Source organism: Pituophis catenifer, unplaced genomic scaffold (genome assembly GCF_029215685.1).
Source record: "Pituophis catenifer annectens isolate HBS135680 unplaced genomic scaffold, rPitCat1.0.hap2 SCAF_7, whole genome shotgun sequence".
Lineage (NCBI taxonomy): Eukaryota > Metazoa > Chordata > Lepidosauria > Squamata > Colubridae > Pituophis > Pituophis catenifer.
Window position 1 is genome coordinate 1,238,296 of NW_027256887.1, and position 26,037 is coordinate 1,264,332.

At 42.8% G+C, this 26,037-nt stretch overlaps 1 protein-coding gene across 1 annotated transcript; it reads left to right on the forward strand.

Annotated features, from left to right (window-relative positions):
• On the forward strand, window positions 1-25,692 carry GRM3 (glutamate metabotropic receptor 3). Its single transcript, XM_070946766.1, has 5 exons — window positions 1-468; window positions 2,277-3,132; window positions 21,918-22,984; window positions 24,685-24,859; window positions 25,619-25,692. Exons 1-5 carry the CDS (start codon window positions 1-3, stop codon window positions 25,690-25,692), a joined length of 2,640 nt encoding a protein of 879 aa, XP_070802867.1.
• Window positions 25,693-26,037: the final 345 nt, after the last annotated feature.

Consider the following 26,037-nt stretch of genomic DNA (forward strand, 5'->3'; position numbering starts at 1 on the left):
ATGAAGATGTTGGCAAAGCTTTCTATGCTTGCGCTGGTTTTGTTCTCCAGGAGTGTCTTCCTTTCGTTCGGCGATCACAACTTTTTAAGGAAAGAAATCAAAATAGAAGGAGACCTGGTGCTGGGAGGTCTCTTCCCAATCAAGGAGAAAGGCACTGGCGCCGAAGAATGTGGACGAATCAACGAAGACCGAGGCATCCAGAGGTTGGAGGCCATGCTGTTTGCCATCGATGAGATCAACAGAGACAGCCACTTGCTCCCAGGGATCAAGCTTGGAGTTCACATTTTGGATACTTGCTCACGAGACACCTATGCTTTGGAACAGTCCCTGGAGTTCGTCAGGGCTTCTTTGACTAAAGTGGATGAAGCAGAGTACATGTGCCCTGATGGCTCATATGCGGTTCAAGAAAACACCCCGTTACTCATCGCGGGGGTCATCGGAGGATCTTACAGCAGTGTTTCCATACAGGTGAGCAGGTCCATCCATAAAAATAATGTAGCATGTCCATGATCATTCACCCGTTTCAGGGAATATCTAAGGATCTCCCAATGAGATCAGGACTGGTGGGGTTGGGTTGTGCAGTCACAGTTTAAGGCAAAAGAATTGGAGGGGATGGTAGCCACTAAATGTTTCTCATGATAATCTCAGTATCATCTACGAGAAAGTATGAAATGTCTAAATGTTGGGTCAGAATAATGCTTCCTTCAAGGCCATCCGTTTCAAAATCTGAATGTGTTCTCCAAAATCTCAAGATCTTTCCAGGCATGATTAACATTATTTAATGGAAGATCCTGCAGATCAAACTTGGAGCCTTCCAAAATTTAAACATTAAAGGAGATGACCTCCAAAACTTTGACTTCTGCTATTCTGCTTTGACTTCTGCTATTCAGGCCAAGAATGCTTGACAGAAACAAGGCTCAGATGGAGACTTACCAAAAGTAATTCTCCGGCTTAAGTAGTTATTCTTTTTGGCTCATTGGCCATCTGACAACGCATCCTTCAGTCCAAGAGCCAGAAGACTTGGCTGGGTGATAACAACTCCTCAGCTGGAAGTGCCGATACAATCAGGATAATAAGGATTATCGGCCTCTTGTCTCATTGTTCTGTTTGCTGATGACATCACAAGGTTCTTCAAGCTTTTATCTTCCTGGAGGGTTTTAATAACCAATCATGAATATTCAGATCACTTTTGCAGTGTGATTTTTCAAGATGGATATGGCAGGAGGTAACTTTTAAACAGCCACCGCTTCGGGGGTTTTTTTTTTCAGGATATTTTTGTCTCAATTATTTCCCTGCAGGCACAAATGTGAGCGAATCAGTTATACAGGAATAAAATCTTACTATATCCTAGTGATGCAATTAAAAGATTTAACTCTCACATTTGTAGAAATGCAGATATATTCGTTTAAATATTCGACACCTGAGTCCAAACAGCATATACTCTAATAGTTCACTGAGCAATCATTGATTGAATGTAATCAATAATTTGCATTGCAGCAAAGGAATATCTAGTTCTCGAAGTTCAACGGTTGGATCTGTACAAAATGGTAAACTAATTTATGGTTTCTGAATACCATACGGGTACATTTAATTCTATCCACTCTCCCCTTTGCTGCTGCTGAGAAAAAAAAATAACAATAAATAGACATTTTATAAGAAGGAAGGACATGACTATGAATTATGTCTGATAATAAAGCAAAGTCTTCTGCTTTGTGCTTCGTTAACAAGCCAGAGTCTTGTTAACAAAGACTCTGTATTGGATTTCTGATTCCTACCCATTCATTCATTCATTCTTCTCAAATGGGTAGGTCAGTTATCTCTCTTCAATTCTAAATCTGAAATTTTATAGGGAGGGAGGGAGGGAGGGAGGGAGGGAGGGAAGGAGGAAGGAGGAAGGAAAGAAGGATGGAAGGAAGGAAGGAAGGAAGGAAGGAAGGAAGGAAGGAAGGAAGGAAGGAAGGAAGGAAGAAAAAAGGGAGGAGGAGGGAAAGAAAGAAGAAAAGAAAGAAAGGAGGGAGGAAGGAAGGAAGATAGGATGGAAGAAGGGAGGGAGGGAGGGAAGAAAGAAGAAAGAAAAAAGGAGGAAGGAAGGAAGGAAGGAAGGAAGGAAGGAAGGAAGGAAGGAAGAAAAGAAGGAAGGAAGGAATCCAAGGATCATCATATTAGATGGTCCCAGAGTCTTCTAGAAGAGTCCAGATCATTCACCAAATTCTGGATCCACTCCTGGAAAGCGAGTGGACTTTCTCCGCATCCTAATGCCCTTTTTCTCTTTCCAGGTGGCCAATTTGCTCCGGCTATTCCAGATTCCTCAGATCAGCTATGCTTCCACCAGCGCCAAGCTCAGTGATAAATCCCGGTACGACTACTTTGCCAGGACAGTGCCTCCTGACTTCTACCAAGCCAAAGCCATGGCTGAGATCCTGCGCTTCTTCAACTGGACGTACGTGTCCACGGTGGCCTCGGAAGGAGACTATGGAGAAACGGGGATCGAAGCCTTCGAACAAGAAGCCCGGCTGAGGAACATCTGCATCGCCACCTCCGAGAAAGTCGGCCGGTCCAACATCCGAAAGTCCTACGACAGTGTCATTAGAGAACTTCTCCAGAAACCCAACGCCAGAGTAGTGGTCTTGTTCATGCGTAGCGATGATTCTCGGGAGCTCATCGCCGCAGCCAACCGATTCAACGTCTCCTTTACCTGGGTGGCCAGTGACGGCTGGGGAGCCCAAGAGAGCGTGGTCAAGGGCAACGAACACATTGCCAGCGGGGCCATCACTCTAGAGCTTGCTTCCCATCCGGTCAAAGAGTTTGATCGATACTTCCAGAGCCTCACCCCTTATACCAACCATCGCAATCCCTGGTTTAAGGACTTCTGGGAGCAGAAATTCCAGTGCGGCCTTCAGAACAGGAAAACCCACAAAAAGGTTTGTGACAAGCACTTGTCTATCAACAGTTCCAACTACGAACAAGAGTCCAAGATCATGTTTGTGGTCAACGCGGTGTATGCCTTGGCCCACGCTTTGCACAAAATGCAGAGGACAATGTGTCCGAACACAACCAAGCTCTGTGACGGCATGAAGCACCTGGACGGCAAAAAGCTGTACAAAGACTACTTACTCAAAGTCAACTTTACAGGTAAACCATCAGCCTCTTTGGATGCTTTCCCTCGAAAATGGTTATGGTTTATTCTCACTGATTCAGCCTCTTCTTTGTCTTGGGCCCTCTTGTCCAAGCAGGGTTTGAGGTGAGGTAAAAATCAACTGCGTTGAGTAAAATATTTATGTTATCTTGAGGCAAGGGAGGACTTAACAGAACTAGATAAAGCCAAGAGCTTCTGTTGATTAAATTACCAAGACAAACAACTGCAAATGCCTTTTCGTTCTATTTTGAGGTCTGGCAGTATAAATCAAGAGGTAGCCAGCAGTTCCACCGAAATCCAACAAAATGTCAGGAAAACAAACACAGATGTCGCTTCGGAGGGAAACAGGCAGGATTAGAAGAGACAGGTAAATCGGGGAGCCATTTAAGAGACGGTGCCAGATGGACTTTTTTTTTGGTCTCTCTATGTAGGAAGAGTTTGTTTTCTGGAGAAGTTAGGCAAGGCAGAGAAAGTTAAGCAGTCAAAGAAAGCCAGATCCAGATAACAAGAATAACAGAATAACACAGTTAGAAGGGACCTTGGAGGTCTTCTAGTCCAACCCCCTTCTCAGGCAGGAAACCCTCTACCATTTCAAACAAATGACTCTCCAGTCTCTTCTTAAAAACCTCCCGTGATGAAGCACCCACAATTTCTGGAGGCAAGCTGTTCCACTGGTTAATTGTTCTCACCATTAGGAAATTTCTCCTTAATTCCAGGTTGCTTTTCTCTTTGGTTAATTTCAGAATGTCTCTGGAATGGTTCACTGCCCACTTTCCAGAGAAATTCTTAAAAAGCTTCATTCTAGCTCAAAGATGACTTGTTTATTAGCACTGATTTTCTCTACCCTAAACCATTTGGGGTGATACAGATTTTCAAAAAATATCGTTTTCTAGCCATATGAACATTTAAAATACAACAAATAGCACTAAACAGCTAAAATAACAATTGTTCACCACGAACCACCAGTAGTCATTAAAAACACTACTAAAAATAAAAGTTATGAGTTAAGAAATGAAATTTGCACGTAGGAAAAGCCGCACGCGAGCCAGTGCAGTTTGTATTTTTAGCTACCCTTCCAAAGGTTTTAGCAAAAACTTTAGTAACCACAAAACAGGAACCTGCTTTCCTATATAGTGGGAGCAAAACCATCTTTTATTTTAACAGCTGTTTGCCTTCTCATCCTAGGAATGAAATAAGGGCTTTATGAAGTCACCAGTTTCTCTGAGCTATTGATTGTTTCCCATGTGCCCATTCCAGAAGAGGTGATATTTTGTCCCAAAAGCAAGCAGCATTTTGGGACAAAGCAGCAAAAGAGAGTGAGAAAAAACTGGGCACAGATTGGCTTCCTTTAAAATGGCCGTTGTTTGGCACCAAGATGCCAGTCAAGAGTGTTTCCAAGACCTTTCTCAAGGAAGACGTAAGTGTTGTGGCCCGCCAGTGGCCAGCAGAGCTGGCAGCAGATTCAGACAGTGAGGAGGTTGGGGAGGAGTGTGGACCAGTCCTGAAGTCTGGGGAAGGCTTGGACGATGGTTCTGAGTCAGAGGCAGAGAGGGGGCCAAGGCCATCTGGGAGTTTTTTGCTGCCTCCGGAGTCTGACATCAGCAGAAGAACAGCGTGAGCCTGTTCCCAGTGTGGGCATGCGCAGAGCTGCCAGGAGACAGGAACAATTAAGGAAACAGGGTCGGCTTGGGAGTAAGGCTTGGAGATGATTGGCCCCTCCCATAAGATATAAAAGAGAAGCAAACGGGATGTGAGCTTTTGCAGGAAGCAATTAGTTCATCTGGCTGATTCAAGATGTGAAAATTCTGTTTGTGACTCTGTGCCAAGTTTGGCCTTGCCCTGCGTCTGGAAATTAGCTCTCTGGCAGCGTTCCACGAGAGATAGGTAGGTGTTGATAATCTTCCTCTGAAAGACTGTTTATCAAGCTTTGCAGACTGTAAATGAAAGTAATTTACAGCCGTATGAATTAAAGAGGTTTGCAGGGGCCAAGTTTATGCTATTTAATTTCTAAGGAAGCCGAGGTCAGAACAGTAAGGAAGGCAGCAGCCGTGTTTCCTTGGATAAAAGTGAACGGCGAACCTGAAAAACAGCAAATCGGGAAAAAAGGGTTCCTAAGGGCTAAAAATATTTATGTTTTTATTTTATTTGGAACTTTTTATTTTATTTATAACTTTGCTTGACAAAGGAATATACAAGAGCGGAGCCAAAAAAAAAAAAGCATTAAATTAAATAAATTTAAAGGGCAGCTTTCTGAAATAAAGGTCCATCCTAAAAGGACCTGTGGCGACAATATTTTAAAGTGGAAGCTAACTGTGAAAATGATCATTTTTATCCAGGTCAAAATGTTTCTTGAAAGAAAGTCCTTCAACAAGGACATATAGTTTAATATTTGGAGCAGGGCAGTGTGATTTCAGCCTGCAGGGTTCCATAAGTCTGATGACTGGTCCTACTAGCTGAGACTTAGGGAAGATGTAGTCCCTAACATCGAAAAACCTGGCCTACGTCTGGATTACGTCTGATTATCAATCAGCCATCAAAGTCCCTGGATGAGTTTGGGCCCATTCTCTACCTGACCAACCTCACAAGATTTCATAAATTATTTTTTTAAAAAAACACACACATCCCACCTTAATTCCTTGCAGGAAAGGCAAAATGGAAATAACATTCAAATACATTTCAAAATAGAAATAAGCCAACAAAAATTCCCCTTCTGCATCCCACAGAAATGCATAACCCACATTTGAAGACCTTGTTAGACTGATTTGTTTCTTGAGTCACAACATTTGAGGGTTTAAAGGAGTTTAAGGGGGGGAGGGGAAATTGGGTCTCCGCATCCCCATCTCATAACCTGACAGAAGGCATCTTGTTTACTCTTCCACAAGAATGGTTCCGTAAAGCAAGTTAAGCAAAGAAGATCTTGTGGAAATTGATTTGCGCAACAGTGTTCAACACTTGAGTTCCCCTATCGCGTGAATTGGGGTTTTGCACTGGGTACTATTTTTGTTTTCCTGAAATCAGCCACTTTACCTCAATAGCTCTTTTTTAAAAAAAGAAAAATGTTGGCTGGGGCCTATTTTCCATCTTGATCTCTATCCATTCTCCTCTTTTCAAGAAGAAAGGAAAAAGAGAGTGGGGTTTTGCTGAACTTCCAGTAAAGTGAGAAAAAAAAAACACACATACACACACACACATCTTGAGAGTCCATTTCCATGGTAACCACTCCATTCAGGTAAGAAAGTAAATAGGGTCGTTGGCCTGCAGCACACATTCTCCCCAGGCAAACTCACAACAGCCCCACTAAGTCCCCACCTTCTGTGCCATATAGACCAGCTGAGAATTGCAGCTGAATAAAATCTATTTTTTTTCCGGTTGTTGTTGTAGTCCCTTAAAGTATTACTCCATGCCAGATGGAGCCTGGCTTCAAAATATACTGCTGGAATTGTCTTATGGCAGCTCAGTGTCTATCCTGCCTTTATTTTGTGCAAATCAAAGTGTGTACGTAATGTTCTTGCCTTCTCAGGGGCTGCGACAAAGAAGAGGGAGTCAAGCTATTCTCCAAAGCCCCTGAAGGCAGGACAAGATGCAATGGGTGAAAACTAATCAAGGAGAGAAGCAACTTAGAATTCAGGAGGAATTTCCTGACAGTTAGAACAATTAACGGGTGGAACAACTTGCCTCCAGAAGCTGTGAATGCTCCAACACTGGAAGTTTTTAAGAAGTTGTTGGATAACCATTTGTCTGAAGTGGTGTAGGGTTTCCTGCCTAAGCAGGGGGTTGGACTAGAAGACCTCCAAGGTCCCTTCCAACTCTGTGATTCTATTCCATTCTATTCTGCTCTGCTCTATTCTATTCTATTCTATTCTATTCTATTCTATTCTATTCTATTCTATTCTATTCTATTCCTAGTCTAGTCTAGTCTATATTTTCTTTCACTTTAACAATACTGTGTGGTCTGTGGTAAAGTTGGGTGGGAAGGCAATGATTGATCCAAAGTCATCCAACTGACTTTCACGCCTAAGAGGGAACTAGAAGAGAGAAGCAGAAGGTCTCCTCAGTTCTAGATTGCTATCTTCTACATTAAACTGGCCCTTGTTATAATGATACCTCATTTTCTGTCTAATATAGAAAGTCAGATAAAGTATTTTATCCTTTTGAGCCTTCTTCAGCCTCAAATGAGATAAGGAGAATCCAAGACCTCGGTGCCTTCCGCCGTGCCCTTAAAACTTTCTTTTTTCAGCAAGCCAAGCTGGCTTAACATATTTTGTAACATATTTTTAAATATTTTTTAAAATATTTAATATTGGTTTGTTATCTTAAATTGGGGCCAAATTAATATATATCCTTTTAATTGTTTTTAATGTTTGTTTTGTATGTTTTTATCTGGCGGTACACCGCCCTGAGTCCCTCGGGAGAAGGTGCGGTATATAAATTCGAAATAAAATAAATAAAATAAAATAATTTTTTTAAAAAATGAGCGTGAAAACTACTTGGCATGTCAGAGTGTTTTCACACTATGTGCTGAACCCTAAATCTGGGTTAAACAAACATGAACCCTTGAAGCTGTGCCTTTTTATCCAACAGCCTGTTTTCAGAAGTTTATGAAAACACATTGGATGCTTTCAGAGTTTGTCAGCTCAAAGAAGGACACCTCTGTCCACCATTTTTAGTCATTGTCTGTTTGTCAGTACAAGTTCTGAGCTACCTGAAAATTCAAGTTAAAAACAGACGTAGGCATAATGGAACTTATTCTTAACCCAGGGAGTAGTTTACATAACTTTTTTGAAAAAGTGTTTAGCTGAAACTGTTCATTCTTTTGTTAGCATACGGTAGAATTATTTTCCATCTGATTTATTTCTTGGCACAATACCCGGCTTGTGAAGAGCTCAGCTTCCAGTTAATTCGTCAAATTAGGAACTTGCCCAAATGTGATTCTGTGAGTTAACTCAAGGCTACACAACTCTAGTTTTTTTTTTTTTTTTTAATGTCCTTGGGATTTTCCTGCAGATCGCTCTGGGAGTTATGGGTTAACAAACTAGGAAAGTACCTTGCATATTCTATGCTTATCTCTTTGGCACAATAACTGTCTTTTGTTCAAGATGCCTCAACTTTATGTTGTTGAAAACAGCAAACTTTAAAGATTCTCAGTTGAATAGTTATATTTAAATATGGTAGAAACCATCTGAAATCAGGCCAGGTTTCTCCAAAAGAAGTTTGCAGAACCTTACAAATAATGAAAGCCAGACTAGAGCCAGCAAGGAGCTCTCAGAAATAAGGCATAAATAAAAGGTCGCGTAAGAAAGATGGCAAATGGGTGGAATGGTTAGCAGTGCCAAGGATTCCTTATGAATAGTGATGGGGCTGTTGGAAAACATGCTTAGTGCATTAGGAAGCAGAGTGTGCTGGATCTTGGGTCATTTCAAAAAGCAGAGCAGAGAAGAATCTTCTTAAAACATAGACTGGAAACCACAAAGAAATCCCAGGATAACAGAATAACAGAGTTGGGAGGCACCTTGGAGGTTTTCTAGTCCAACCCCCTGCTTGAGCAGGAGACCCTATGCCAGTGTTGGCGACCCTTTTCGGAACTGAGCCTTGATAGTACAGGGGTTTAGTGCACCCTGTTATTAACACAGCTGCCTGCAATTTCTGCTGGTTCGAATCTCTCCAAGGCTCAAGGTTGACACAGCCTTCCATCCGTTCTAAGGTAGGTGAAATGAGGACCCAGTTTGTGGGGGCAATAAGCTGACTTTGTATAAAATATACAAAAGGATGAAGGCTATTGCTTAACACATTGTAAACTGCCCTGAGTCTCCGGAGAAGGGCGGCATATAAATCAAATTAAAAAAAAAAAAGTGCCAAAAGGGAGCGTGTGTGCGCATGGAGGGGAGGGCCCGAAACCAGAAGAGCAGCTCCCTGGCGCACACATGCAGGAGCACCGGAGACCAGAAGAGCAGTTCCCTGGCACGCATGCACACGCTGAACTTCCTGTTTCCTGTGGGCGCATACATGCCTGTCGCCTGGTCTTCTGGTTTCCTGCGCTCCTGTGCATGTGCACCAAGGAGCTGCTCCTCCGGTTTCTGGTGCTCCCTCCATAAGCGCGCACTCCTGCGCTGGAACCCGGAAGATCAACGGGCGATGGCTGGCGTGCCCAGAGATATGGCTCTGCATGCCACTTCCGGCACATGTGCCATAGGGTCACCATCACAGCCCTATGCCACTTCAGAAAAATGGCTGGCCAGTCTCTTCTTAAGAGCCTCCAGTGATGGAGCATCCACAACTTCTGGAGGCAAGTTGTTCCATAGGTGAATTGTCCTCACTGTCAGGAAGTTTCTCCTTAATCCCAGGTTGCTTCTCTCCTTGATTAGTTTCCAACCATTGTTTCTTGTCTTGTCTGGTGCTTTGGAAAATAATTTGACCCCCCTCTTCTTTGTGGCAGCCCCTCTGATATTGGTAGACTGTTCATCCCTAGTCCTTCTTTTCACTCGACTAGACATTCCCAATTCTTGCAACCGTTCTTCATATGTTTTAGCCTCCAGGCCTTTCATCCTCTTTGTTGCTCTTTTCTGCACTCTTTCCAGAGTCTCAACATCTTTTTTTAAAAATATGGTGACCAAAACTGGATGCAGTATTCAAAGAGGTACTAATGCTTCACATGATCTTGATTCTATCACTCTTCTGGATTAGACTGGGAAACTGGGGAGGGGGAGCTTTCTGGAATAAGACTGCAGCAAGCAATTCTGTATCCTTGACAAGAGCATTTATCCGGATGTATTCGTGACTAGCTCCATTCACTTTGGCCAATCTACAAGATGCCAAGGCAGGTCAAGTTTCTCTGTCTCATATAATTGGGATGTAATTTGATTTAGTGGGAAAAGAAATGAAAAAAAAAATCTGCCTTTCATGCACACAGTTTTTCCCAGTTTTCAACTCTCCCCGGAAATGTAAAGACATCATTCAAGCCACAGAGTGTTAAAGAGCATTAAAAAGATTTAAAGTGATCTAGTCTACCTGAAATTTAAAAAAAAAAATCAATGCATTTAGGGGCCTCGGTGGAATCTGTGGTTGACTTTCTTTGAAAAATATGATAATTTACTTTGAAGTAAAGCTAAAACACAATTGATTTTGAAAAGAAGCAGATATTTAACTTTTTATTATTATAGAGGGGAAAAAAGAAGGAAAGAAAACAATTTTCTTCTTTCGTTTTCTCTACACAGACACATACCTCTGTAGACATCAGATATCAGGCAGACGTATCACACAAACCAAAACGTGTGAGTCATATATATTGTGTATGTTTGTATCTACATTAAACCTTACAACTAAACAGTAGAAAAGCTTGGAAATTTAAAAGATAAAATCAAGATTTTTAAATGGTTTCCTCTGAACAGAAATTCTAGAAATAAAATACAGGGCAGCTGTGTGTGTCTTTGTGTGTGTGAGTGTGTGTGTGTAGGGTTTTCTTCATATCCTTATATAACTGACAGCCATTATTTTTCTCCCAATCATAACAATGTGCAGAATTCATTTCCATTGTCCCCCACTTCATTTCCAGACCATGGAGGCCTGCTTCAACAGAACACCCACATTTATTTTTTATTTTTTTAAAGCCAGCAAACGGTACTGCCTGGCTCTTAAACAAGCCCAGGGAAGGAGAACAGGGGATCCGAGGTGAGATTTTTTTTTTTTAGCCATAAAATAATCAGGCACATAATTTGATTCTGCAGGGGAAAAAATATGAAGGGAGGGAATCCTGAACCCAGCTAATGTTGTTATTTTTAACTCTCTCATCATATCAACCGAATAGGCTTCGGGAAAGGGCTGTTATATCCACAGTATTTCCTCTTAGATGATGTCCTTTGGTGAATGACTAAATGGAAAAGAAAAATAATCAAAATCTATCTCTCTGTCTTTATCTATCTATCTATCTATCTATCTATCTATCTATCTATCATCTCTGTGTCTGTCTGTCTATCTACCTATCTACCTACCTATCTACCTATCTATCTAGACTATCTATCCATCCATCCATTAAAGATGCTACTACTGGTAGCACCCTTAGTGAAATGTTCTCTATTAGTTCTGATGTTTTCTGTTCTGTTCTATTCTATTCTATTCTATTCTATTCTATTCTATTCTATTCTATTCTATTCTATTCCATTCCATTCCATTCCATTCCATTCCATTCTATTTTTCTATTCTATTCTATTTTATTCTCTATGTATAATCTATCTATCTATCTATCTATCTATCTATCTATCTATCTATCTATCTATCTATCTATTTATCTATCTATCTATCTATCTACCTACCTACCTACCTACCTATCTATCTATCTATCTATCTATCTGGCTATTTAGCTGCTTAGATAGTCAGCTAAATAGCTATCATCCCTTGATCTGACACCTTGAGTTTCATCTTTGGGTATTTGGCTTCCAGTCTAGAAGCGATGAAGCAATAAGAGGTCAGGGTGGTGCTAACCATTGCTGATGCATAGGGCTGTCCACCCAGGGTCATCGAACATTGAATGGGGCTTTCATCACACCATTAGGTCATTAAATCTTAATGATTTTGACCGCATCCTGGGTGGTGGCATCTGTTGTGGGATCAGCACTTTCTCCTTCATCCTCTTGCCAGAAACATCAACAGCACCATGGACAGCTCCCTTTGCATTCAGATTGCTAGGAAGTGGGGCAGAGAGAGAGAGAGAGGGAGGGAGAGAGGGAGGGAGGGAGAGAGAGGGGGGGGCACAGTGGAAGTAGAACCCCTTGCAGGCCTTAGTAGGTTCTGGGCAGCTTCTTATCTTCTCTCCTCATCCTCTTGTTTGGTCAAAGTCTGCTCTATGTGTTGAGGAAGGATCCACCACAGTGCAGGACCATCATCTTCCTCCTCCCTTTCTCCGGGCCACCTCTATTGCCATTGCCTGAGCTAGATGAACATCTCAGAAAGCATCCAAAAAGTTTCCCATCCTACTTATGCTAGAAATAGCCCAGCCACCTTCCTCTCCAGCGTATCATCCTAGGAGGGAGTTAAACTGCAAACAATATTAGTGAAGAATATACAAATTTAGTCACAGTGAAGTAGAACAGAATTGTAGTTGTATTTTGATTTATCTCTGCGACCATAAACTTAGTAGGAACCTTTGCTTGAAAATCCTTTCTCCCAAATCAGCAATCAAGTAGGGGGAAAGGGTCCAATTTTAAAATGCTGTTAATGATTTCGGTTCAATTGGTTCTGGGGGAAGAGAAGTGTGTGTGTGTGATTTGATTTGAAGGCACCTGGTTCAACTTGATCATTTGATTGGAAATTTGATTCCATTTGGGGATCATCAGACCTCTCAACTGAAGCTTCACACAGTTGTATAAATAAGTAACAAAAATACACTAGAAATGAACTTTTAAAGATGAAAATGTGTAGTCAATTTCCTTAGGATAAGACCTATTAAACTTATTTTCAAGAGATCTTTTGTTTTTTGCTGGGCCTCATCCTTTCCTTTTTATTTGCTGTAGGTTTTGTAGAATCGATAGTTAGAAGATTAGTTGCTTCCATGAATGTTTTTCAGGCAGCTTTCCAAAGCAGCACTCAGGTGTTAAATATATTTAAATTATCTCAATCTAATCCTGAATAGGAATCAGTTTCAGAGAAGTGCATTGATCTTGTTAGCAATGTTTTATTGGCTTGACCTAAAAATGACACACATCTTTATCTTGACTCAAACAAGAGAGAGGGGGGGAGGGAGGGAGGGAGGGAGGGGGGGGAGGGGGGGGAGGGAGGGAGGGAGGGAGGGAGGGAGAACTATATATCACAGGTGACCATAAACTGAACCAAGATGAAAAAACACTGGCACATGTATTTGAGCAATGACATCATCATCATGCATGTGACATCATTGTAGCTGCTGTCCTGAAGGCAGAACTAGAAGCAACAGATGGAAACTGATCAAGGAGAGAAGCAACCTAGAACTAAGGAGAAATTTCTTGACAATGGGGACAATTAACCAGTGGAACAACTTGCTACCAGAAGTTGTGGGCGCTCCAAAACTGGAAGTTTTCAAGAAGCGATTGGACAGCCATTTATCTGAAATCGTATAGGGTCTCCTGCTTGAACAGAGGATTGGACTAGAAGACTTCCAAGGTCCTTTCCAACTCTGTTATTTGGCTTTAAATATTTTCATTTCCTGCAAGTTTGAGGAGAGTTGTACAACATTTTTAAACACCCTCCTTTATCAAGGAAATGTCTTATTTCATGAAATTTTGAAAACCAGTAATTGAGTTGACTATTTCTTCTCCCTCAATGTCACTGTAGTATTGAGGTCTTACAATAGAAATAGTCAAATGAGGTACAGGGCCTTTTTTTTAAACCGGTCTATTTCCTGGACTTAATAGGAATAACTTCAGTGGTCGAACGTTTCTTTCAGCTTTGATTTCACCGAGTTGCACACCTAGGGACTTTACGAAGGAGTATCGTCTTAAGGACCAGCCATCCATAACCTAATCATCATTCTACTGTATTTAAACTATTCCCTCCCCCCTTCCATAACTCTCCAGCAAATATGGAGTGTATTTGTTGCTAAAAATTGAAAGAGTCTGTTAGGCTCTGAAGTTCAAGGTGCTTCCCCAAGATTGGTGCTCTCGTCTAATTTTTGACAGGTCCATGTCAAAAATTGCAAGAAAGGCAGGAAATCCTGCATCGGTATGAATGCTAAAGGCATCATTAACACCCTTTTCAGGAAAAATTGTTCGCTTCAGCCTTCTGTCACCTTCCGTTTCTCCTTGGCTCGACCCTTCCATATTTTAGCAATGAAAGAATCCACCGGCAGCCTTTCTCTATCATTTTCCCCCCGAGGTTTCATGATTGCTCTCGAAATGATTCAGTGGAGCAAAATATTGAGCAGTGAAATAATGGCATGCGCTGGTCTTTGGTCTCTGCCGGATTGAGGGGTGTGTCCGTGTGAGAGGATCCTTACTGACACAGAATACAAAGCAGACCTGAAGAACTTACGTGGCCGTGTCTTGTGCATTGCAGTGAGTTTGCTGGAATGATGGCTTGCACCAACGGTGGCCAGGTTCAGAATCATAGTTTAAGCAGCAAAGTTGACCTTGACAGATCCCAGATGCTAAACAAGGTCAATGGGGCTAGGTACGTGGGTTAACCCATAAAAATCCAGGAATGTTGACTGCTGATATTGGAAAGTTGGAGGGGGGGACATCTCAGTACTTCTGGGAAACCACATAAAAGTGCATGGAAGCAGACATCAGGAATTGCTCTTGATTTGATGGGGGTTCTATACTTCTCTTTTGATACAATGGGGAAACTAAATGTTGATGGAGATTCTCAGTGGCTAAGACACTGAGTTTGTCGATCAGAAAGGTCGGCAGTTCAGCAGTTCGAATCCCTAGTAGAGATCTCCTGCATGAGCAGGGGGTTGGACTAGATGACCTCCAAGGTCCCTTCCAACTCTGTTACTGTTACTGTTTCTCCGTCATCCAGATCATGGATGTCCCAAAGGTGCTTCTTCAAGAGGCAACTGCACTTCCTTGTTTTTTCCTTGAAGACGTTTCGCTTCTCATCCAAGAAGCTTCTTCAGCTCTTGGATGAGAAATGAAACATGTTCAAAGAAAAACAAATAAGTCCAGTTGTCTCTTGAAGAAGCACCTTTGGGACAACGGGGAAAGTATAATTTTTTTTTTTAAAAGAGTAACTTCCACAAGACTGAAGTCTGCCCACCCCAAGATAAAAGATCAGTGTTTTTATGTCATATGAAATAGAACAGAGAGTCAGATCTCCCCCTTCATCCTGTACTGGATGCCACACTTTGAATTCTTCACAGAATCATCTCAAGAAGATACAAGTTACAATAGCAACTGTTTACCCAACCGGTTCCCTGTTGGACATGTTTTACTGTGTACCTACTGTAAGATGATTTAGGAATGAATTTAGACACAAAGATGAACTATTCAGGAAGTCACACTTGATGAGAGATCCAGATTTATCTGAATGTGCAGCTTAAAAACAGCTCCGTGGAATAGAATATCACTTCGGAAAGTCCAAGCAACAGAGGAAAAAATACCAAGTATTTCGAGGGCTGCCCTCTTTATGTCCCAGTCCTTAATTGGAATATGGGGAAGGGTATGAAATGGGTTTGGAGGTTTTTAAGAAAGATCTGATATATTAAGTTCCAGAGCCTTGCAACTCAGGATCTTCCAATAAAATTAGCTTAATTCATCAAGGCAACTTACAGATCCTACCCATTCCTGGTAGTTAAATAGTAAAGTATTATTTATATATATATAATTAATATTGTTTCGCTTACTTTGGACAGCATTGAGTATGCTCTGCGTTCTTTGCTGCCCTCTTGCTGCAAAGAATAAGCAGGATTAGCACTTCTAGAATTGTTTCATTCATTCCTTCATTCGTTCATAGCAGGTCAGAGAAGATTTGAATCATCACTCAATCCTCCCAGGCATTAATATCCTAATTTAATTAAATAACTCCATTATTACTACTATTATTATTATTTTACTAATAAGAGCCCTGTTGGACCAAAAGTTCCGTCTGCTTCTCAGGTGCCTTTGGGAAAGTCACAGGTTGAGCATGAAGGTTATTGCTGGTTTCCAATGACTTGTTTCCAGTGAGGTTGCCAGCTCAACATTTGCTATAAATAAAGAAATAATTAAAGAAATACTGTAGTTCGAGGCCCAACACAGAGCTTTAGCTCTGGATCTGAGCCAGCCTTCTTCTATGCATGTCCATGTGCAGACATGAGAAACTTGGGAATGGCGACTCTGCTTTTCTTTCTGGCAAATTGTGAATACAGATAGTCCTTGACTTACAACAGTCCATTTAGTGACCATTCAAAGTTACAACGGCCCTGGATAAGGTGACGTAGGGCTCTTTTTCAGTCTTATGACCATTGCAGCATCCCCATGGTCACGTGATTAAAATTCATATGCTTGGCGACTGACTCGTATTTACGACGGTGTCCCAAGGTCACCCGATCCCCTTTTTGTGACCTTCTGACAAGGAAAGTCAACAGGGGCAGCCGGATTCACTTAACAACCGGGTTATTCACTTAACAACTGGAGCCATTCTATGGGTAAGGGGTTTTAAATTGGGGAAGCCAAATTAATTTAATCATGTTTTAAATTATTTTAATTTTCATATCATATGTATTTTAATTTTGGCTGTTCACTGCCCTGAGTCCTTCGGGAGAAGGGTGGTATAAAAATTTAATAAATAATAATAATAATAATTCACGTAACCACTGTGGCAAGAAAGGTCGTAAAATGGGACAAACTCACTTAAGAAATGTCTCACTTAGCAACAGAAATTTTGGGCTCAATTGTGGTCGTAAGTTGAGATAGGTAGTATTAGGTCAGAGCACCAAGCTGATCCACAGGGTTTTAAAACAGGGCCAGGTATATATATATATCTACCCTGTTTCCCTGAAAATAAGACGTAGCATGGTTTTTATGTATGTGCCTAATATAAGCCCTATCCCCAAAATAAGCCCTACTTAAGAGCCTGCACAGCCGTGAGCAAGCTCCCTGCCAGAAAAGAGAACTGGCCTCTAAGCCATGAATCGTGGTTTCCCTTTGACTTTCATAGGAAAACTCCAGTGAAACCCCACTCGCCCTTCTTAAAGCTCAGGCATCCTTGGGCCCAACGGCAACGTTAACAAGGCTATCAATTTCAGTGGCCACCGGTGCTTTTCTCATTTATGCCGGCCCACTAACCACGCTGGCCGTTTATGATTCCATCCCCTTCAATGGGCTGCATGAGAAGCCGGCGATAGGAATCACCTTTAAAAGGCCCAGGGGTGGAGTGAAGCGGTTGGGAAATGTGGGCTTTTCATTTCCTTTGTAATTAGAATTTGATTGCTTGTATAAATTAGCCTGCAATGCTGGCTGCTTTGTGTGCAACCTGTTTCCCAACGCGAATAACTTTAAATTAAATGGCTCTTATCAACCCCAAGGCATCGGTGCTTAAAATTTCAGAGGGGGAAACTTGGGAATTAGGAATCAAACAGGACAAATCTCTTTCTGAAAACACAGTTGAATAATGATTATTCTTTCCCTTCCTTTAACCATATTGGTCCCCACCCCTCCCCACAATAACAGCAAACAAAAAAAAAAACCCAAAGTTTGAGGAAATCAACTAGAATCCAGTGTTCGATACAGAATAAATTCTCCAAAATGTAACGTATTTATATAAAATATATGACGTGGTGTTGCAATTTACATTCACACGTATATATACGCCCAATACAATCAATGGCTTAAAATATGGCTCAGCAAACGTTAGGAATTCAAGAGGCCCAACCCACCTCAGTGTCATAAATCCTCCCAAAGTTGGATGTGACCTAATTTACGGACAGCACACATAAATTCCGGGCCAATGGACAGATCTGCGCTGATGGGGAGGGGGGAGTCTTTGCAGAGTGAGGGGTCCAAACGCTCACGAGGACAGCCGTCATTGCCCAGTTGAAGCTCTGCCCCTTTTAACATGGACTTCCATTGGGTGTTTGTGGCTGACCTCTTGGCTTTTTTTGAGCCCCCGTGGAATGTCCTTGGGAGCCCCATCTAATTTTATTCAAAATGGGGGGGGAGGTAAATTCCCACGCATGGCTCTGAGCGTCTCTCTCATTTTAATAGATGAGGGAGGAGGCTTCAAATCGAGTAGGAAGAATCTGAGTGGCGTGGCTGATCGCTTTTTCTTTCCATCCCAAATGGATCCCAAACACAGATTTCTATGTGAAGAAATTATCAGGGAAACATAGCAATAGCACTAGCAATAGGCTTATATACCACTTCACAGTGCTTTGCAGCCCTCTCTAAGTAGATTACAGAGTCAGCCTCTTGTCCCCAACAATCTGGGTCCTCAGATTGAAGGCGGAAGGCTGAGTCAACCTTCAGCCAGTCAGAATCGAACTGCTGGCAGTGGGCAGAGTTAGCCTGCAATACTGCAGGGAGGGAGGGAGGGAGGGAGGGAGGGAGGAGGGAGGGAGGGAGGGAGGGAGGGAGGAAGGAAGGAAGGAAGGAGGGAAGGAAGGAAGGAAGGAAGGAAGGAAGGAAGGAAGGAAGGAAGGAAGGAAGGACAATAGCAATAGTACTTAGACTTATATACCACTTCACAGTGCTTTTACAGCCCTCTCTAAGCGGTTTACAGAGTCAGCCTCTTGCCCTCAACAATCTGGGTCTTCATTTTACCCACCTGGGAAGGATGGAGGGCTGAGTCAACCTTGAGCCTGGTGAGATTTGAACTGCCAAATTGCAGGCAGCCGGCAGTCAGCAGAAATAGCCTGCAGTACTGCGCTCTAACCACTGCGCCACCATGGCTCCAAAGTCCATAGACTTTGAAGCTGGTTTGAAAGAAATATTTGGGCACCAGCGAGCACCATTCTGCTCCGTTAAAGCGACTGGGCGATTGGGGTGGGCATAGGTGGGGGTGGGGCAGGGATTTTTGCTACCGGTTCTCCAACCACCCACCGCCATCACTACTGGATCAGCCGATCTGGTCTGAACTGGGAGCATTTCACCCCTTGTTCCAAATGCAATGCTGTACAAGAAAATACTTGGCAAAGAATCTCTGAGAGTCACGAACAGATCTTCACACTAATGAAATGAATTAATTGTCCCCTGCAAACTCCCCTCCTCTTTCACTCCTCTTTCACTCCTCTTTATGGGAGAGGCCATTCACCATCCACCTGTGGCTTTACTCCCGAGTCATCCCTTGTTCTTTAGCTGCTCCCTTCTCCTGGCAGCTCTGCACATGTGCACATCAGGAACAGGCTCCAACTGTTCTTCTGCCCCACTTACCTCCAATTCCGAAGGTAGCTGACAACTGTCAGACGGCCTTGGCCCCATCTCTGCCTTCAATGCAGAGCCCTTGTCAGAACCTTCCCCAGACTCCAGGACTGGCCCATGTTCCTCCCCAACCTCCTCACTGTCCGACTCTGCGGCCAGCTCTGCTGGCTTCTGGAGGGCCATAACAATCCTGATGCTGTGGACCGAATCCTGTAGACGCTTGCCTTGAAGCAACCTTCTTCGACTCTAATCATCTTTTAAGACCGTGTTCCTTTCCTAATGCTTAGTGGTGATGTCTCTATTTACATAATGGCTGCACTGGAAATAAAACCAGGTGGCGAGGGTAATGAGGTATCTCCTTTAAAGATGAGCCACTACAAATTGCTATCGCACACACAACCGGAGGCAGGGAGTTAATGAGGAGACTAAGAGATGATAGATTGTGACAGGAACAACCTTGGAAAGTCATAGCCTCCCCTGAAACTCCAAATAGCATCCACAATCAACCGTGCAGTTGGCAACTTGTTCGATTTTCACTCAGGGGTCTTGCGTTGTTGTCGTCATTTTTTGTCAGTATCACATTCCGATGGAAAAGGGCCAAAGATAGTCTGTCCAAAATCTTTTCCTTAAGGTGACACTCAAAACAACACCTCTCCTTAAATTTGTAGGTGTCGTCAAGATTGACACGATGTTGTAATGTTGCTTTTTGCCTTTGGGGGGATTGCCAGTTTTGGTCGGTGCAAAATCCCAGAATCTTCCTGTAACTATGGAAACTGAAACTACCAGGAATACAGAAAATGATTTTTTTAAGAATTCCCTGTCAGGATTATCCAGCGGGCCTTTTGAGGGGATTGCAGAGCTTGGATTACATTTCTGGAAAGGGTACAGATGAATTTCAGAAAGCAGGTCAGCTGCTCGGCACTTTCTTGGGAATTTATTTTGTATTCAGTTCTGAGGAAATGAGGTTCTTTGTCTTGTGTATAGATGTGCAGAGAGAGAGAGAGAGAGAGGGAGGGAGGGAGGGAGGGAGAGAGAGAGATGGAGACAATAGCAGAGTTTGAAATTCTGCACGGATCAAGGGAGAAGGAACTTTTAGATCTGTTGAGATTTCTGACCAAAAAGCCACAATCTTGGTTACAAAAGAATTTATTTAAAGATAAGCATGTCAATCATTAAATATATCAATGCAAGAAGAAGGGATTGTTCCTCTTCAGCTGTATAGACCATAAAAAAAAGAAAACCATCATTTCAGGGCAGCGGACCTGAAATAATGATCTTAAATTAGGTTTTGGTTGAACATCAGAAAAACATCATTTTGTTAAGAGCAATAAGTTCCCCTCCTTTAGGAGAAGCTCAGGGAGAAGGTCAACAGCTACAAGACCTGTCAAAGATCCTTCAAATTGGATTCCTGCAGGGGAGTTGAAGGCTTCAGTGGCCTCACTGGCCCTTCCAGCCTGAAGATGCGATGAGTTTATGAGCTCATAATCTAGTTTGACTTCTTCAAAACATGATGACCCCCTTATCTGTTTACTAAAAGTCATTTCAGTTTCTTTAGATGGACCCATGACTCCAGTGGTAGAGTTCAATTTTTTTTATTACCGGTTCTGTGGGCGTGGCTTGGTGGGCATGGCAGGGGAAGGATACTGCAAAATCCCCATTCCCTCCCCACTCCTGGGGGAAGGATATTGCAAATTCTCCCTTTCCACCCCACTCTGGGGCCAGCCAGAGGTGGCATTTGCCGGTTCTCTGAACTACTCAAAATTTCCACCACCGGTTCTCCAGAACCTGTCAGAACTTGCTGGATTTCACCCCTGCATGACTCCCAATACTTGCACTTCTCAGAGGGCCATCATGGTGCCTGCAGTAATCATTCTACTTGCTTGCTTCTTAGGGGATTAATTTTAATGAACCCGTCATGTCTATTACTCAATGTTAATCTAGCAAAATCTTTGGCCAAAAAGGTCAAGTTTTGGACCAGAAGTGATCATGGGGAGATCGTGGCTAAACAGAATAATTGAAATGAATGAAGACCAGGCTTGGAAGCCAGAAATAAACCAAAATGAAGCTAGAATTGTTTAATATTTCTCTCTAGTTTCATGAATCACGTTGGGTCTCCTAAGTCTCATAATCAGTTTTACTTACTGGGGGGGAAGGGGGGAGAGAAAACCATTCATATTTAGGAATTGTACATTCGTAATTGTCCTCTGTGTTTCTGGGTTTGAGGGAACAGCCTTTAGTAGGAAAGGAAGACGCAGAAGAACAATGAATCCCAATGTTGAATCATCACAGAGGGCTCCCAGTAGTGAAATAAGATGGGATTTAGGTCCTTCCCCAACCCTTCCAAGCCTCCCAGCTCCCATATTGATAACAACCTCTCAGTATTCAATGTATTTGATAGTTGATGAAGCACCAATAGAAGCAGCTTAGAAGATCTGTTTTGAAGGCCAATTGATGCTGGGAATCCTGAAACAGCAGCTTCCAAGGAAAGAGACCGGTGGTTTTCCATGACTGCAGAATCCTGGGGTTGGGTGCAAAACTCTTTTAAACTTCAAGTCGCCTGTGATATCCTCATATTTTATAACTTTATAGGTTTGGAGGTACCCAGAGTCTTCAGGCAGATCATTTCTCTAATGACCAGTACCTTGGAATACTTTAAAAAAAATTTTTTTAATTCAGTGGGATAAATTAAAGCCTACCTTAATTATAAATGAGTCTTTTTGATCCATTGAATCACTCTCACGTTCATCAAGATTAGCTTGTTGAGTTTTGTTTTTTCATCAGGAACAAAAGCTGTGGGCTGTTTTATATGCGATTACCAAGAATCGATTCATCTTATATTGTCCCAGAAAGTTGTTAGCTAGATCAGGGCCTTTTTTCTTCTAACTCACACATATTTTGTTTGTCATTCTATCCAAAAGGTACAACAGTACAACAATATATGAATGTAATAGGAAAACCCTATTTCCTTCCTGTTTCCACAGCTCCCTTCCGTTCTTCAAAATCTGCGGACAACCTCGTTAAATTTGATATTTACGGTGACGGGATCGGGCGATACAACGTCTTCAACTTCCAGCAAGCTGGAGGCCGATATTCCTACCTGAAAGTAGGGCAGTGGGCCGAAACCTTGACCCTGGAGGTCAACGCCATTCACTGGGCCAGAGGCCTGGTCCCCGTGGCCCAGTGCAGCGACCCCTGCGCGCCCAACGAGATGAAGAATATGCAACCCGGAGACGTCTGTTGCTGGATCTGCATTCCCTGCGAGACCTTCGAGTACCTGGCTGACGAATTCACCTGCAGGGACTGTGGCCCAGGACGGTGGCCCAGTCTGGATCTCACCAGCTGTTACGACCTACCAGAAGATTACATCAAGTGGGAAGATGCGTGGTCCATCGGGCCGGTCACAATCGCGTGCTTGGGCTTCATTTGTACTTTCCTCGTGGTTGGAGTTTTCATCAAGCACAACAACACGCCTTTGGTGAAGGCCTCCAGCCGCGAGTTGTGCTACATCCTTCTTTTCGGAGTCTTCCTCTCCTACAGCATGACCTTCTTCTTCATCGCCAAGCCTTCTCCGGCCATTTGCACCTTGCGCCGTTTGGGTCTGGGAACATCCTTCGCCGTTTGCTACTCGGCCCTCTTGACCAAAACGAACTGCATCGCCAGGATATTTAACGGGGTGAAGAACGGGGCGCAGAGGCCGAAATTCATCAGCCCCCGCTCTCAAGTCCTCATCTGCCTGAGTCTCGTCATGGTGCAGATCGTGTTGGTGTCCGTGTGGCTGATTTTAGAAGCTCCGGGCACTCGCCGACACACCCTTCCGGAGAAGAGGCAGACGGTCATCTTGAAATGCAACGTCAAAGATGCCAGCATGCTCATCTCTTTAACGTACGATGTGATCCTCGTCCTCTTATGCACTGTGTATGCCTTCAAAACAAGGAAGTGCCCGGAGAATTTTAATGAAGCCAAATTTATTGGATTCACCATGTACACAACCTGCATTATCTGGCTGGCATTCCTGCCTATCTTTTATGTGACGTCGAGTGACTACAGGGTAAGGCATCCACCATCATTTCAGCCAAACCCTAACCCATTGTTAAAAGTACATTTCTTTCTTTCTTTCTTTCTTTCTTTCTTTCTTTCTTTCTTTCTTTCTTTCTTTCTTTCTTTCTCTTTCTTTCTTTCTTTCTTTCTTTCTTTTTCTTTCTTTCTTCCTTCCTTCCTTCCTTTCTTTCTTCTTTCTTTCCTGCCTGCCTGCCTGCCTGCCTGCCTGCCTACACTTCAAAAGTCAGCCCAGGGCTAAATGAATAACTGAAGTGAATATAGTCTATGGCAGATAGAGATTTTCAGCAATGTCAGGGCAGAGAACACAGACATGTGGAATAGAAATGCCACTTTTCAGCAGAAATTATTAGACGTTGTGTCCTTGAGATGGGTAGGGCCAGGAGTTCAGCCAGAGGGGGGAGAGACTGAACTCAAACATGAGTAGCAAAGTCTTTCCCCCTCTATTTTAGACTTTCATTTAATTCATTCATTCATTCATTCACTCATTCATCCATCCATTCTTTCTCAAGATGTGTATCCCACCTTTTCGTCTGCAAACTCTCTCTTCCCAAAGTCCTGTGAAGTACATTGGGCTAAGACAAAGACTGATCCCAATCCTAAATCAGATTTATAGGCCACTTCACAGTGCTTCACAGCCCTCTCTGAAATGATTTGGTGAAGTGATGCACTGAATTGATAGACGGGTTTCACTAATCAAAATTTTACTGCCTTGATTTAATATGAGAAAGCCTTGCAGAACCCCAATATTCACCCGTTGACCCAAACACACAAAGTCAAGAATGCACGTCATTCATCCTCACTCCGAGTTCCATTCGTACCAATAAGTAGATGTCTCCACCCACCAAGACCCTGGTTTCTCTGAAATTCCGTTGGTCCTCTAGGTAGATCCCATCCATATCAGTCTGCCATAAACTGAAAGAAGAAGGGCCAGCAAGAAAATAGTAGGCCATAACTCAACTCTATGGTAGACTTCAGAAGTGAGAGCATGACTGCTGTATTGCTCTAGATCTATTGATGCAATTTGGGGTTGGTCACGGGCAACCAGGACATCCAACCATGATTTATGTAGACACCGAAGACTAGCAATGGTTACAGCTTTATTGGACAGCAGCTGTCAGATTGGCAATCCCTCTTGGTTTTTAGTATGAACCTCTGGATATTAAGTTCCCAAAGGAAGAGACAGGTAGGACTATCAAATCCTCACCTGGAATGGGACAACTCAACACGGCCAACTTGCCACGGTCAACACATTGTTGCCAACTCATCATGGAACAACTCACTGTGGCCAATTCACTGTGAGGCAATTCAACCATTTCAGTTCATTATTTAAATTAATTTTAAAAATATTTTATTTTTTGTCATTCACATTTCATTTTGTCTTTACTTTTGCATCCTTTCTTTAATGATTCTATTCCACCAATTTCTTCGATCTTAGTGTAACTTTTGTCCTGCAGCGAGTTGTTCTGTTGGTGAGTTGGCCATGGCTAGTTGAGCCCTCCCACTTCATAGGTTGCCATTGAGAGGAGTTGTCATCTAAACACACGTAGAGGGCTACCTTGGATGCAGAGTGTCCATCTTTCATTCTTTTGTCGGCAACATCTGGAATGAGCATTCATGCCCCTCCTTTGCTGACGTCTCTAATCTTGCAATAACTTTTTCCATGCATTGTTTTGTTTCCCCTCCGTGTAGGTGCAGACCACAACCATGTGCATCTCCGTCAGCCTGAGTGGCTTCGTTGTCCTGGGCTGCTTGTTTGCCCCCAAAGTGCATATCGTTCTCTTCCAACCACAGAAGAATGTGGTCACTCACAGGCTGCACCTCAACAGGTTCAGTGTCAGTGGGACAGGAACCAGCTATTCCCAAGGTAATTCAATAGAGTTGCTCCAGCCTTTTCTTCCTTTGACTGTTCTCTTCATTGGGGCACTGGTCACTTCTCTCTCGCCATCCCAGAAAGTCATACAAGACAGTGAAATATCACAAATACTTATTTAGCTGTATCTCAACTTTGCTATTTTTACAAATAACTCAAGACAGTGAACATATGCCCCTTCTCCCTTCTATTTTCCCATGCTAACATCCTGTGAGATAAGTTGGGCTGAGAGTGAGCAACTGGCTCAAAGTCACCCAGTCAACTTCCATGCCTAAGGCGGGACTAGAACTCCCAGTCTCCTGGTGATTGGCCCAAAGTCACCCAGCCAACTTCCATGCCTAAGGCGGGACTAGAACTCCCAGTCTCCTGGTGATTGGCCCAAAGTCACCCAGCCAACTTCCATGCCTAAGGCGGGACTAGAACTCCCAGTCTTGTGCTGATTGGCTCAAAGTCACCCAGTCAACTTCCATGCCTAAGGCAGGACTAGAACTCACCATCTCCTGGTTTCTATTCTAAGTATCATTTCAGCACTGACACCTGGATTTCCAGGGGGTAGGACATGAACTCTACCAAATCAAAATTGCATCGGTGACCGTGTGATCAAAGCCCTGCCTTCTTTTTAAATATTTATGCGTGGAGGATCCCTTTGGTTTAAAAACATCCCGCTGTGATCCTGAAAAATGTGAAGCTTGTTGGTGGCCATCTCTAGCATCTAAAGTCTGTTTTTTTTTTTTTTCCTTCTTTCTCTTCCAGCCTCAGCAAATGTCTACGTCCCCACGGTCTGCAACGGAAGAGAAGTTGTGGATTCCACCACCTCCTCCTTATAGCCCTTCAGCCGGCTTTTGTATTCTTAGATGGTTAGAGAGAAAAGCACATTCCTTGTGCACCCTGGGATTAAAAAGTGAACCTTTTAAAAGGACTAGCATTTCTTTTCTAGAAACCGTGTTAATAAATTATTTTTGAGGACTGTACAGTCTTTATCGTGTTGTTCTGTTTGGAACAACTTTAGGAGTCTTCGGAGAATAACCGTTCTAAGGGGTGTATCAGTAGCTGCGACTCATATAGTGGTGCCCATACGTTGACCTCGGAGGGAGGGGGAGAAAGGATGGTAAAACTGCCATGTTAGGTGGCTTTCTTTCTAACAAAAGACCTTTTTTTTTTTTTGTAATTCC